The 13,117-nt window shown below is 34.7% G+C and overlaps 2 protein-coding genes across 9 annotated transcripts in view; both read left to right on the forward strand.

The window, feature by feature from the left end:
• The window catches only part of LOC111434164 (katanin p80 WD40 repeat-containing subunit B1 homolog), an 8,214-nt gene extending 6,350 nt beyond the window's left edge, over window positions 1-1,864 (forward strand). For 3 of the 5 annotated variants that reach the window (XM_023071506.1, XM_023071507.1, XM_023071505.1), the window contains 6 exons: window positions 36-161; window positions 241-315; window positions 427-539; window positions 760-876; window positions 969-1,037; window positions 1,151-1,627. In XM_023071506.1, the coding sequence (XP_022927274.1) occupies window positions 36-161; window positions 241-315; window positions 427-539; window positions 760-876; window positions 969-1,037; window positions 1,151-1,211 (561 nt within the window). In that variant the 3' untranslated portion in view covers window positions 1,212-1,627. Of the gene's footprint in view, window positions 1-35; window positions 162-240; window positions 316-426; window positions 540-759; window positions 877-968; window positions 1,038-1,150; window positions 1,628-1,695 lie in introns of those variants that run through there. The other 2 variants (XR_002708903.1, XM_023071508.1) reach the window with 2 other exon arrangements.
• A 4,506-nt stretch (window positions 1,865-6,370) lies between these two features.
• LOC111434159 lies at window positions 6,371-13,022 on the forward strand. 4 transcript variants are annotated; one of them, XM_023071492.1, is made up of 16 exons: window positions 6,373-6,971; window positions 7,930-8,033; window positions 8,141-8,248; window positions 8,738-8,773; window positions 8,989-9,099; window positions 9,267-9,350; window positions 9,424-9,542; window positions 9,677-9,778; window positions 11,090-11,206; window positions 11,291-11,356; window positions 11,602-11,668; window positions 11,769-11,822; window positions 12,187-12,273; window positions 12,397-12,432; window positions 12,519-12,554; window positions 12,755-13,022. In XM_023071492.1, the coding sequence occupies exons 2-16, from the start codon at window positions 7,974-7,976 to the stop codon at window positions 12,866-12,868; spliced, it is 1,197 nt and encodes a 398-aa protein (XP_022927260.1). In that variant the 5' UTR covers window positions 6,373-6,971; window positions 7,930-7,973; the 3' UTR covers window positions 12,869-13,022. The 4 variants fall into 4 exon arrangements, with proteins under 4 accessions (XP_022927264.1, XP_022927260.1, XP_022927263.1 ...); XM_023071495.1 differs by having other exon boundaries at window positions 7,936-8,033; XM_023071493.1 differs by lacking the exon at window positions 6,373-6,971 and adding an exon at window positions 7,020-7,300.
• Window positions 13,023-13,117: the final 95 nt, after the last annotated feature.

The raw sequence follows: 13,117 nt of genomic DNA on the forward strand, positions 1-13,117 counted from the left end.
TTTTTTTTTTTTTTTTTTTTTTTGCTTATTAACAGAAGGGAGAACCTCAAATTTCTGGAAGAGATTCTACCTCTGCAAATGATAGGGATGTCATTGAAGACTTGATGCAATCTCATGATGTATTCTTAAGTACCCTTCGATCCCGCTTAACAAAATTGCAGGTAATTTTCTTTCAGCATGCAGATAATACCATTTACTTTTTTTGGAAGTTGCGTTCATACCAGTGAGTGTCCTGCACAGGTGATACGACACTTTTGGGAGCGGAATGACATGAAAGGTGCCATTAATGCTATGACAAAACTTCCAGATCATTCTGTGCGTATCTTTTGTTGTTGCGTTTTTATTTCACGTGCCTTCAATTTTGTAAGCTACTCATATTTTTTCTGTTTCCAAATGTGGCATTCTAAGAACCAGTTCATGATGCAGGTGCATGCAGATGTGATCAGCGTTCTCATTGAGAAGATGGATGTCTTAACTCTAGATTTATTCTCTTGCCTACTTCCTGTACTCGTGGGTTTATTGGATAGCAAGATAGAAAGGTAATTATCTCGGGTGTAAAGTAGTAAAAAGTTTCTTATCTTGAGGTTAGATATATTGACCAAACTGACAACCAGAACTCTATATCAGAAGGGAATACCAATGGCATGATGCACCTTGAAAATGCTGTTAATTCCATCAGTTAAAAATTATGTTCCTGCTTATGAAATTTGACTTAGATGTAAGAAGTTCTTATGTCTTACATTTTATGTGGTACGGTAGGCATGCCAGTTTGTCAATGGAGATTCTATTGAAGCTTGTAGCAGTTTTTGGTCATGTTATAAGCTCAGCAGTATCAGCACCTCCAGTAGTTGGTGTTGACCTTCATGCAGAGCAGAGGTGACTTTTCATCTGGTTTTCACTTCCTTTATAAATATATGTAAATGAGACTAAATTTGGTGTTATCCGCTTGCATTGCAACTCAAACACAGGGTACAATGCTGCAAGCACTGCTTCACCCACCTGCAAAAGATTCAAAAAATCCTTCCATCATTTGTAAGGTATAATCATTTTCTTCTGGAATCTGTCGGTCCACATCTCAACTCAAATCCTGTTCCCCGAATGGGACGTTATCGCTAAATTGCCTCATTTTTTCTGCATAATTTTGCTGCAGGAGAGGCGGTTCACTAGCCAGAAGTGCTCAGGAATTGAATTTAGTACTTCAACAATGTTAAGTTTCGTTCACTATGCCAAATGTCAAGCAAACCACAAATAAGTAGGTAGGCTGACACCCCTAATAGAAAGAATGTGGAGATGCAACACCTTTACAAGTTGAAGCTACAAGTCACTTCCCACAATTTTTCGTGGGTGCTTGCTTCCAGTTCCAGTTTCGTCAGTTGTAAAGTGACATGTCGAGATTTTTGGAGGACAACATCGAATCAGAAAGAATATTGACAGAAACGTTCAACGACGAATGGGAAATTGCACGTTGGAAGCACTCCTCATTTTGATTCTTCATATTCCGGGTATTGTCTGTATCCTCTAATCAACAACTTGTAATTATGTGGCAATCCATACATGTAATGCGTGGAGACATTCAATGCAAATATATGAGTATATAATGAAATCCGTTTGTTTCTATTTGATTGAACTTATGTTGCTGATATGCCTTTCTGTGTAAGTAAAAGTTTCCTTTACATGTTAACGTTATGCTTGTAGCATTACCAGTGGCACAAAGGCAATGATTCTTCACATTCTTGGGGGCATTTGGCTCGCAGATTTGAGAACTAGGTATGTGTAACTTGTATTTGAATTGTATAGGTAAAATGTGGGATTTAAACTTGTAAAAGCTAATTAAAAGCTAGTTATTTTGATGTAAACTAACAAATTGATTATTGTTATTATTATTGGAAATGTTTCTTTAAAGAGTTTGTTGACTTTTATTTAAAGAATAAATTATAATATTGTGTTCCAAAGAACAACTCTGTAGCATGATAGAAACTGCAATGGAAAAAACGTCCTCCAAATGAGTAGTTTTTGGATTGATTAGCAAAATAGTATAGTTTTTGGTAGGTGTGAGCTTCTGAATAATCATGTTGGACATATATCTTTAAGAGTTTGTGTTCATATTGTGGGTCTTGCAGCTATGGTGTATGCATAGCTTAAAAGCATTACTGATTCTTAATGCTTCTGAATATTTAGCACTTGCATGTACTAAGTTCTAAAATGCTTTACATTTAATGGGTTGCATCGAATTAGTCTCATGAAATCTAGTTGTTTGTGTCACATTTTGAAGCTAATATTCTAGTTAGTTCTTAGATGAATATTTGAACTCCTCCTATCAGATATAGAACAACTAAGGTGTTGCTATCAGATATAGAACAACTAGAACAACTAAGATATTGAGCACGGTTAGATGGGTTGGGTAGAGATTAGAGAAAGCCTTCCTGAAATGTTGGGAGGGAATCTCACGTTACAGTAATGATCATGGATTTAGAAGTAAGGAATATGAGAGCTTATAAAACAATATCATACCATAGATTTGTAATTCATAACAAAAGTCTACTTTGGCTTTGCTTTTGTGGTAACCAATAAATAAGAGATTGAGTAAGACATCGGTAGTGGATAGGATTGAGTAAGACATTGGTAGTGGGTAGGTAGAGAATATGGTATATGAAGACAAAGAAATACACATATGACGTTGTCTTAGATTTTGATAGATGATATTAATTTAATTCAACGGTGTCTCTATTCGATTTAGAAATGAATCAATAAAATATTCTTATTTCATTTTTAATTGAAGTTTTAAGTATAAATATATTTTTTTTTGTGCGTGCAGAAATATACCAGCCTTTTGTAAACCTGCAACCACCCTCGAGGTTATCCTGTAGTTGGGAGAAGTAGAAAAAAGAATAATATTAGTGATAATTTTATTTTTCGTTGCCATTCTAATACTCTATATTCCTATCTAATATAGAGAATTCCTATTTAACGGAACACTATTGGATTTATCTAATATAGAGTATTCCTATCTAATATAGTTTAAAAATATAGAGTTATCAGTATTTATCAAATCTATTTCTATCTAACGGAACACTATTGGATCAAATGACATGGGCCTATGTAATATATAAATCTTGTTCATGGATTAACTAAAATGTAAATGTACAAAAGCTCTATTTGCCTCTGACATTCGATGAGCCTTTTACTTTTTACGTATGCATCGCCACTCCAGCCCCCACTATTTTGGAACTTAATTTGAAAGCCATATTTCGACTCGGACGTTTTCGGGATGCCCCTAATACCGAACTAATGCAAGTGTTCGTGTGGATCCTATTTCAATGGTAACTTGATGAGTTATCTGCGAATTATCACAAGGATGCCTTACTATTATATAAAAAGATGACAATCAAGCCTATTTCTCTATTCAATAGAATCCATAGACATGTACAGGGTCCTACATAGATATGTAAAAAACGGTCGTGAGCTTATTCCTACTCCTCAATGGAATGTAAGGACCTAGGGATAACATAATATCTACTTAAATACGCTCGGATGACCCATTCTCATGATTAGAATGTAGCCCTATTTCGATTGAGCCCGGTATGGAATGAACTTATAATCGAATCGACTCGATCATCAAATTATAAAATATAAGTGCTCATTTAAGACTTACTCGAAACTTTATCTGAATACAAGAAGTTTGCCATCAAGATTCAGCAAAATAGTCCCCAAATTCAAATATTTAAACATCAAAGAACTCATAAAATAAGATCGATCTTTTTCAAATTTATGAGTGAATTCAAATATTTTTTTTAGAAAAAATAAAAACAATATGTTTAAATATTTTTTGAAAACAAAAAACAAAGTTTTGGAAATTCTTATATGTAGGAAAATTTCGAGTCCAAACTTATGTTTTAACTAATTTCAAGACTTGTAATTTAATTATGAAGTTGTGAGCTCTAAGACTTTTAAAAATATATATTTAACAAATTTATTATAGGTTTTTTTTATAAAGAAAATACAATCCAATGGCGTGACATCTCACAGGAATTTATAATATCCTAAAATTTCTTAGAATAATTATCCCAAAATTTCTTAAATAATATAAAATCTAATTTCCTTATTTTTCTCAATTTTCCGGTTAATAAGACTTTTATAATAAAATATCAAATATAATATATATGGTAAGCTATCATTTATTACTAAATATCCTTAACGATTCATTGATTAATACGTTTAAATTTGTCGGAGATGGGAGCGGAGGTGATACAAAAGAGGTGGGATACGTGGAAAGAGCTTCTAGTAGGTGCCGTATTCCGGCATAGTACTGGCGATTGGAACCTAGTTGCGGCGGAGCTCCGGACGAGGATTGTTCCTCCGTAAGCCTGCACGCCCGAGGTATAAGTCATCTAATTTTTAAGTTTTAAAAAAAAATCAAATTAAAAATATCGATTTATACTCGAGTCTAAATATATTAAATTAAATTTATATTTGGTAAAAAATTTTATTATTAAAAAATATATTAGATAACTCTAAATTGATTTACTTACCATTTTTTAAAAAAATAGATATAATTATTAGTGTAATTTTTTTAAAAAATCTTATTTATTTTCCTAATACTCGATAAAACTTACCATTTTTTTTAAATAGATATAATTATTAGTGTAATTGTTTTGCATTCAAATTAAAAAAAAAAAAAAAACAAAGTTTTGTATTCAAATTTAAAATATAATTTTTTTAAAAACATAATTGGCATCTTATTTATTTTCCAATACTCGATAAAACTTACCATTTAAAAAAAAATTAGATAACCCTAAATTGATTTTTCATTATTAAAAAAAACCAAAGTTAATTATGAGTGTAAATGTATTTTCAGAGAGTACATGTTAAATATTTTCTCTTTCTGAAAAAAAATCAGCCAACATCATCTGGTGTGATCACGTGCATAATAACAAGGTAACAATTAAAAATGTAGGGCTACGATTTCCGCACAGTATCCAGGTCCATGATTCGCATACGTGGCAGAATTGGTGCCTAATCACATAACCCACCCACGTGGCTGGTATACGAGGTTACGCGATATTATTAATATTATCTCAATTAAATAAATTTAATAATAACATTTTAAAAATGTTTGGTAAGTGGGCTTTTGCGTTATTCTCATTATTATTATTAATTTTGAAGGCACATGAAAGTCATCATGACGGCGGTGCTGTAAAGGGTCGGTTATAGTGTATTTACGAATAAGTTAATTAATTATAATAATTATCACCGACAGTATCTTTGTTAAATTAATAATTAATCGTGTAATTAATTCCAGACTTTATGGTTTATTTTCTAATAATGTTGGATTTAGTCGCGGAATATTATATTTATATACGATGGTCCGATGGGCTCTGATGTCACGATAATATAATAATAAAAAAAATTAAAATATAATATTTAAATAATTATAATAATATTGCTTTTGACGGTACTTCCGGAAGTCGAGGATTCGGTGTCCAGCTGTCATTTCTTGGTTGGCTGGTAAAGTTTTTCCACTTTTTCTTTATTCCATGGGATAAATTATTTTTGGTATATTCTGTTTATTTCAAGACAATTTTCTCTCTTACGCAAAGTGTTTTTATGAATTATTATTTTATTTTCTTTTTATACTTATTTGAAATAGTTTTTTTAATTTATTTATTTCATGGTCTAATTTATTTATTTTAATTTATATTATAATTAATGTTGGTTGAATTTGATATTGAATTTAAAACAAAATAAGTAATTTGAAAAATTGATTAAATAATATATAAAAATGCAATGGTACAGATGAAAATAATGATTTTTGATTGGACAAAATATTTTAATAAATAGAAAGATTAAAATATAGTATAGGAAAAAGTTTTGTCTAATTCTTATATTAGGTATAATGATCCATTTTTAGAAGAGTTTTGATTTTTTAAACAAGCTTGATTACAAATGTTAAATACTTTTAATAAATATTAGAATATGGAAGCAGTGAAGTAGTTGGTCATTAATGAAATTAGATCAACTAATTTATAATTAAAATTTTGAAGAAAACAATACAATAAGAGGTTTAATTAAAGCATAATTAATTAGAGAAAAAGTGTGGGAATATGAAGAAAAAGACTGCAAAATTCAACAAGTTGGTAAAGGGAAATATTTAAAATTAAAAAAAAAAACAAATATGATAAGGAATAATATAATGAAAGTGAGATTGAGAGTGGAGGGAAAAGTGGGTGACAATTAATAGATGGGTAAATTTTAGAGTAAATTACCATAAATATTTATAAAAAAAAAACCAAAATTAAAATTTTGAATGGGATTTTAGATGGAAACCAGTGCGATGATGATATGATCCATCAATAATCTATGTGAATCGTTTGAAATCTAGATTGGATATGTAAGAGTAAAAGATTATCCTTGTAGACGGACATGAATTCATGTTTTGCATTTACTTGGGTGGTCTGGGTTTGATTCAGAAGTAGTATGGATTGGAATGAAAGGGGTAATATTGAATGCAAATATAGATGGGTGGTAAATTTGGTTACCAAATTGGGTTTTTGAAATGGGATGAGATAAAGAAGAGGGGAAAGTGGTGGCGATGGTGAGGTTGCACAGGCAGTGTGTGCGATGTGTTTTGGTATGGAATGACATGCAGAGAAGAGTTAAAGGTGCAAAATGGGAAAGTGTCTTCTTCCCTTGAAACGTGCCGCATCCTACTATTTCGTTCTTCTTCTCTCCACATTTCTTTTTTCGTCTTTTCTCTCTCTCTCTCTCTCTCGCTCTGTTGCCCTGTCGTTTTTATTTGTTGCTCATCCCCTCACTTTCTCTCCTCCCCCTTTTCATGTTTTCTGTGATTCATCACTGTTTTTGATCCATTGGGGGAGGGGACCCTTTGCTGGGTCTAGCCAAGGATTTCTGTTCTTTATATTTGACGCTTCAACTGGAGTTCTACAGCTCTCTGTGACTGCCGAATCTCGGAGGTGAGTTTTTAATCTCTTCGGTATTTTGTATGTGAATCCACTCTGGAAAGATCTGGACCCGGCGGGCATTTTTTGGATTAGGGGTCCCCTTGCATTGTGCGCTCTTTTCTGATTCCATTCTGAATGGAGCACTACTTAAGGATCCAAAGTTTAGGTCTCTAATGGGGACTTCAAGCTTAATCTTTACGTTTTCTTGAGTTTGCTTCCTCTTTCATTTTTTTCCCCTCAATAACGGTAGAATCGGATCTTGTGGAAATTATCGAATGATTTTGTTCATATCTTTAAGCTGAAGTGTTACTTCGCTCCTCCAATATGAGTCTGGAAATACGGTAGAGCTATTTTCTTCTCTGTGTTCTTCTTCTAGATTTTCTTTTTCCTATGTTTGCTGAATCTCTGACTAGCTTCTCGTCATCTATCTGGGATAGTTGACAATTCGTGGAAAATGGGAGAAATCGCAAGATTCATACGAGTCTGCTACCGTTCCCCTTTTTTAATCCTTATAGATTAGCATCTTAAATGAACTGTGTGTATTATCATAAGATGTAGAATTTTCGTTCTCTGATGCTGCTTATGATTTCGTATGGGAATATATTGCTGGGATCCCCAGTGTTTTTTGCTTGCTCGTTTCTATACTCGGACTGTCACTGAATGCATATGAAGTGGATAAGGGAGGTGCAAGCTTCTCATGCTTTGTTTCAATGAAAGTTTATCCAGAATTTTTTTTTCCATATATCTTACTTATGAAATGTTTTGCCACTTGAACTGTAAAACTCAAACCAAATTTTAGACTCTTCTCACTGAACCAACAGAGGGAGACAAAGGGGAGAGGAAGATAAAAGATAATAGCGATATTTCTGCTAAGCAAATGTCATTGAAGAAGAAATTCAGAACCTTATGTGTATTGGGATTGTTTTTGCTTGGAGTACTGATGATGGGGTTTTATATTCTTTATGTGTAGTTACAGGGGCCTGTATGTAATCAAGATAGGAGGTTTTGCTGCCTATGAAGCCAACAAAATCATGGGGCATGCTGATCAGAAAAAAGAGTCTATTTTCTGATGGGGTAAGTATACTGGAATTATGATTTGAACTTTTCAAATAAGATGTGCCCTTTTGCCTATGCAGTGTTTGATTTTCTTGAAGTTTCTTACGCATACGATGGTTGTGCAGGGAAAATGCCACTTCAGAATGAAGCAGCTACAATTTATGGCTGTTATTTGTATTGTAATGCTGTTCATTGTGTACAGAACTACAAATTACCAATATCAACAGACAAAAGTAAGTTTGTTTTGGACATCTGAAATCTGATATGTCTTTAGATATTGTAGTAATATATCCCAGGGAATTAAGGCTTTCTAATATCTTCAACTTCAAGTAAATATTTGTGAGATCTTGCCTCGTGTCCACTCCCCTTCGGGGCTCAGCCTCCTCGCTGGCACATCGCCCGTTGTCTAACTCTGATACCAATTGTAATGGCTCAAGCCAACCGCTAGCAGATATTGTCCTCGCTTTTCCTTCCGGACTTCCCTTCAAGGTTTTTAAAACATGTCTACTAGGGAGAGATTTTCACATCTTATAAAGAATGTTTCGTTCTCCTTTCCAACCGATGTGGGATCTCACAATATTTTTATACACTTCATCCCCCCGCTAAAATTTCACCTTTAAGGTTCTCATCGGTAGGGAATAGATCATACATGTGCACAAATCCAGTTTCGTCTTTAAGCTGAAGCTGTAATTTATGTTTTTTTTTTTTTTTTTTACCTACAGATTGAAACAACCTTGCAACCCTTTGACAACACAAGGGTAAGTTTTTTTGTCATTCCTGCTCATGTTTGACCATATTGGTTCCCTCCCTGCCTTCTGTTCCTGGGTTGAAACTACAATTCTCGTGATGATCTAAAATATTTAAATTTTATTCAGTAGTCAATATACTCTGTTGATTTCTCTACTTGCTTGAATAAGGAGCCTTGTAAATGAATGATCACCATCTAAACAAATTCTTTTAAATTTCCCATTAGCTCCTCGGAGAGGAGTATCAAAACTTGGATGGCTTGCCACATGGCATAGTAGAAGCTAGATCCGATTTGGAGTTGAGACCTCTCTGGGAAACTAGCAATTCAAGGTTACAGGTCGGTTTCTATCGCTATTTTGTTTCTTAAGGCTTATACTTGGATGTGTGCTTGTAGTTATCAGTTGATGCTTACTTTGATACTGCTAGGACTTCAGAAAGGCCTTTTTTAGCGTTGCTAAAAGATTTAATAATTACTTATTTTGACATGCTTGGTATAAATTTCAGGCTGAGGATTACAGCAACCGCAATTTACTTGCAATTCCAGTTGGCATCAAACAAAAGGACAACGTTGATTCTATTGTGCAAAAAGTATGATCTTGTTATCATTTGACATTAACCATATTTATTGGGATTACTCTATATCTAAGTTCATACATTTCAGTTTCTTCCAGAGAATTTCACAATTATTCTCTTCCATTATGACGGCAATGTGGATGGATGGTGGGATCTTGATTGGAGTAATGACGCGATACATATAGCTGCGCGAAACCAAACCAAGTGGTATGTTTGTCTATCTGCATTTTTCCCTTTTTTTTTTTTTCCACTCTCTTGCTAAGGGTTCTCCAATCATAGATGGACTTAGAATGGCTGCTGTTTGGTTTAAATGGTTTCTTGTCTTTTGTCATTCTCTTCAGGTGGTATGCAAAACGATTTTTGCAACCGGCAGTTGTGTACATTTATGATTACATATTTCTTTGGGATGAAGATTTGGGGGTCGAACATTTTAGCCCAAGAAGGTACAAAAATAAGCTTGTTCATCTTTTAAAGAAGTCATCAATACTCTCCTTGTTATTTGAATTCGTTCTCTGGGTTGTAGTCACTGTTAACAAGTCGCTGAAGCGTTAATGTTACGTTCAAAGTTTACATGGATTAAAAAACAAAAATGAAGAGTTAGAGTTGGGTCAATATTAATGTTCTATTCTTATTTCCAAGCTTGACCTATAACAGTTCAAGCCCATCTTTAGCAGATATTGTCTTTTTTGGGTTTTCCCTTTCGAACTTCCCTTCAAAGTTTTTAACATGTGTCAGCTAGGGAGAGGTTCCACACCCTTATGAAGAATGCTTTGTTCCCCTCTCCAACCAATATGGGATCTCACAATCCACCCCCTTCAAGGCCAGCGTCCTCGCTGGGACTCGTTCCTCTCTCTAATCAATGTGGGATCTCACAATCCACCTCTTCGGGGCCCAGCGTGCTCGTTGACACACCGTTTGGTGTCTAGCTCTGATACCATTTGTAACAGCCCAAGCCCACCGCTAGCATATATTGTCCTCTTTGGGTTTTTCCTTTCGGGCTTCCCTTCAAGGTTTCTGCTAGGGAGAGATTTCTACACCCTTATAAAGAATGCTTCGTTCTCCTCTCCAACTAATATGAGATCTCACATGACCTTTCTCAAGGCATACAACAATGTCTGTCTATTACTTATTAGCATTCTTACTTTTAGGAATCTCCCTGGAACTACCTCTCCAACTAATATGAGATCTCACATGACCTTTCTCAAGGCATACAACAATGTCTGTCTATTACTTATTAGCATTCTTACTTTTAGGAATCTCCCTGGAACTACCTCTCCAACTAATATGAGATCTCACATGACCTTTCTCAAGGCATACAACAATGTCTGTCTATTACTTATTAGCATTCTTACTTTTAGGAATCTCCCTGGAACTACCTCTCCAACTAATATGAGATCTCACATGACCTTTCTCAAGGCATACAACAATGTCTGTCTATTACTTATTAGCATTCTTACTTTTAGGAATCTCCCCGGAACTAACGTTGAAAAGAATTTAACTTCCGAGGCATTCAAGAGGCCTGGTCTCTTCACATTCTACTTGGCACTTTCCTAGCTTTCCCCAATGTAGTGCTGTTCCTTTACCTACCGAGTACACACGACTATTTACAAGCGCATAACCTTGCTTGATGCTTCTTATATATATATATATATATATATATAAAAGACATAACCTTACTAGACATTGCTATTTGTCTGTCTCTCACATTAGGGAGAAATATCTCATTTTTCATCTAAAAACTTTATAAATTTCAGATACCTGGAAATTGCAAAGTCTGAAGGACTGGAAATATCTCAGCCCGCCTTGGATCCAAATTCGACCGATATACACCATAGAATTACCATTCGTGCACGAACAAAGAAGATACACAGGTAAAACAGATATTTTAACTGTACTTCATGAAACACTACTTAATCCACGTCAATTGTTCATCTAACATTTAGTAGTCCATGCAGAAGGGTTTATGATCTCAGAGGTAGTACGAAATGTACAGATAAAAGTGAGGGGCCACCTTGCACTGGGTAAGTGATTGTGTGGATGCACTTAATCTTCTTGTTTCATCTATTATGATATAACATATTACATTCCTTTTTTACTGTATTTAAACAAATATTGTGGTGCATCAAGCAAAAACAATCCAAGTTTGTGATGTTAATCAAATTAAAACAAGAAATTTACCAAATACAATGACAAGCATGAGTTTTGTCTCTGTTCGCTATCCGTATGGGCAAATGAACTAACTTCTAAAATATTACTACTTTTCTAGATTTGTAGAAGGTATGGCCCCTGTATTCTCGAGATCAGCCTGGTATTGTGCTTGGCATCTTATACAGGTAGTTCTCCTAATCTAATTCACCATTTGAGAGCTACACCTTCTCTCTCTTCCTTCCACACAACCCTCATTTCATTTAACACGTTATTTCTTTCGTCCAGAATGATCTTGTTCATGGATGGGGAATGGATATGAAACTTGGCTATTGTGCACAGGTAAGGCTTCCATATATTGATCATTTCTTATGTAATAGCTAACCTCACAACCCGATTCAAACCTTTATCAACTCATTGTTTCCAACTGGCATCGGAATTTTCTATCCTTGTTTCAAAATTACATGTGCTGATGGTAACTTGGATATCAAAATTGAAAATATATTAGCAAAGGAAAGAACCAAACTCTGCCCTTCACTGATAATGAAGGCCCTTCTCTACTGGAAGACTATACAAGCTTTTCCTGTTGTTTCACTGAGAAGGCTGACACTGCTTAAAATGAACAACTAGGCGACTTAAGAAACTGCCATCTCCTTTATAATTTCATCTTTCATTTTGAAATGTGCTTAAGTAACTTGTTCTGCAGGGTGATCGCACCAAGAAGGTGGGAGTAATTGATAGTCAGTATATTGTTCACAAGGGCATACAGACTTTGGGTGGAGGTGGAGGCAAGGTAATTTGCATTGCTCACTTTTTTTTCCATTGTATGATTTGTGTAGTCTGTAGCACATCATTGGTGTTCTCGATGTGCTTAATTTCACTCTTCCGCCATTAAATTTTCCTCTTCATTTTACAGTCTAGGCCTTCTTTGAAAGCTGCAGAGTTCGCAAAGGTAACCATTGAAAATTTCTTTATGTCCGTGATGCTTGTCTATTGAAATCTTATTTAAATCTCGTACTTTTTTTTTGTTTGACTCAGAAACCTAGCCTGCCACCAGCTGATGTTCGAACAGAGGTTAGACTTTTCGTCCGTCACTTATCAGAACCAAGATTACCTTCTCATTTCCAGTTCCAATACATACACAATCACTTTTTTATCACATATAATCGCTTATTTCGCAATGGGGTTGGTTGCATTGTGTGCTGACCATATTGATCTTTATTTGTTCGAACTTGAACTCATTTAGTGTTGATGCTTGATATGAACTTGAGCAGATAAGGAGGCAATCGACATGGGAACTTCAAATCTTCAAAAATCGATGGAACAAAGCGGTAGCAGAGGACAAGAGTTGGGTCGATCCATTTAAAAAAAAATCATTGAAACATTGACTAGATGAAGAAGGAACATGAAAATGCGGCCGTCATTGATATTCAACAAGCAAGGATCCTATCTGAGCTTGATCTGGATCAGGGTTGTACTTCCTTTCAACACATGTTATCATTGTCATACTGCAATTGTTGTGGTAGTCCATCCTATTTTTTTTCATTATTGAGCGTTCAGTTTTGCCACCACAGATGGGTTTCCTTTTGTATGTAAACTGTGTAGCTTCCCCACCCCCCCCCCCCCCCCCCCCCCCC

Source organism: Cucurbita moschata, unplaced genomic scaffold, assembly GCF_002738365.1.
Source record: "Cucurbita moschata cultivar Rifu unplaced genomic scaffold, Cmos_1.0 Cmo_Scf00044, whole genome shotgun sequence".
In the NCBI taxonomy this organism is placed as follows: Eukaryota; Viridiplantae; Streptophyta; class Magnoliopsida; order Cucurbitales; family Cucurbitaceae; genus Cucurbita; species Cucurbita moschata.

Coding starts and splice junctions, on each gene's coding strand:
- LOC111434159 (XM_023071492.1), top strand. CDS start 7,974: ATGAAGCCAACAAAATCATGGGGCATGCTGATCAGAAAAAAGAGTCTA. Junction 8,034..8,140: donor AGAGTCTATTTTCTGATGGG/GTAAGTATACTG, acceptor ATGGTTGTGCAG/GGAAAATGCCACTTCAGAAT. Junction 9,543..9,676: donor GCGCGAAACCAAACCAAGTG/GTATGTTTGTCT, acceptor CATTCTCTTCAG/GTGGTATGCAAAACGATTTT.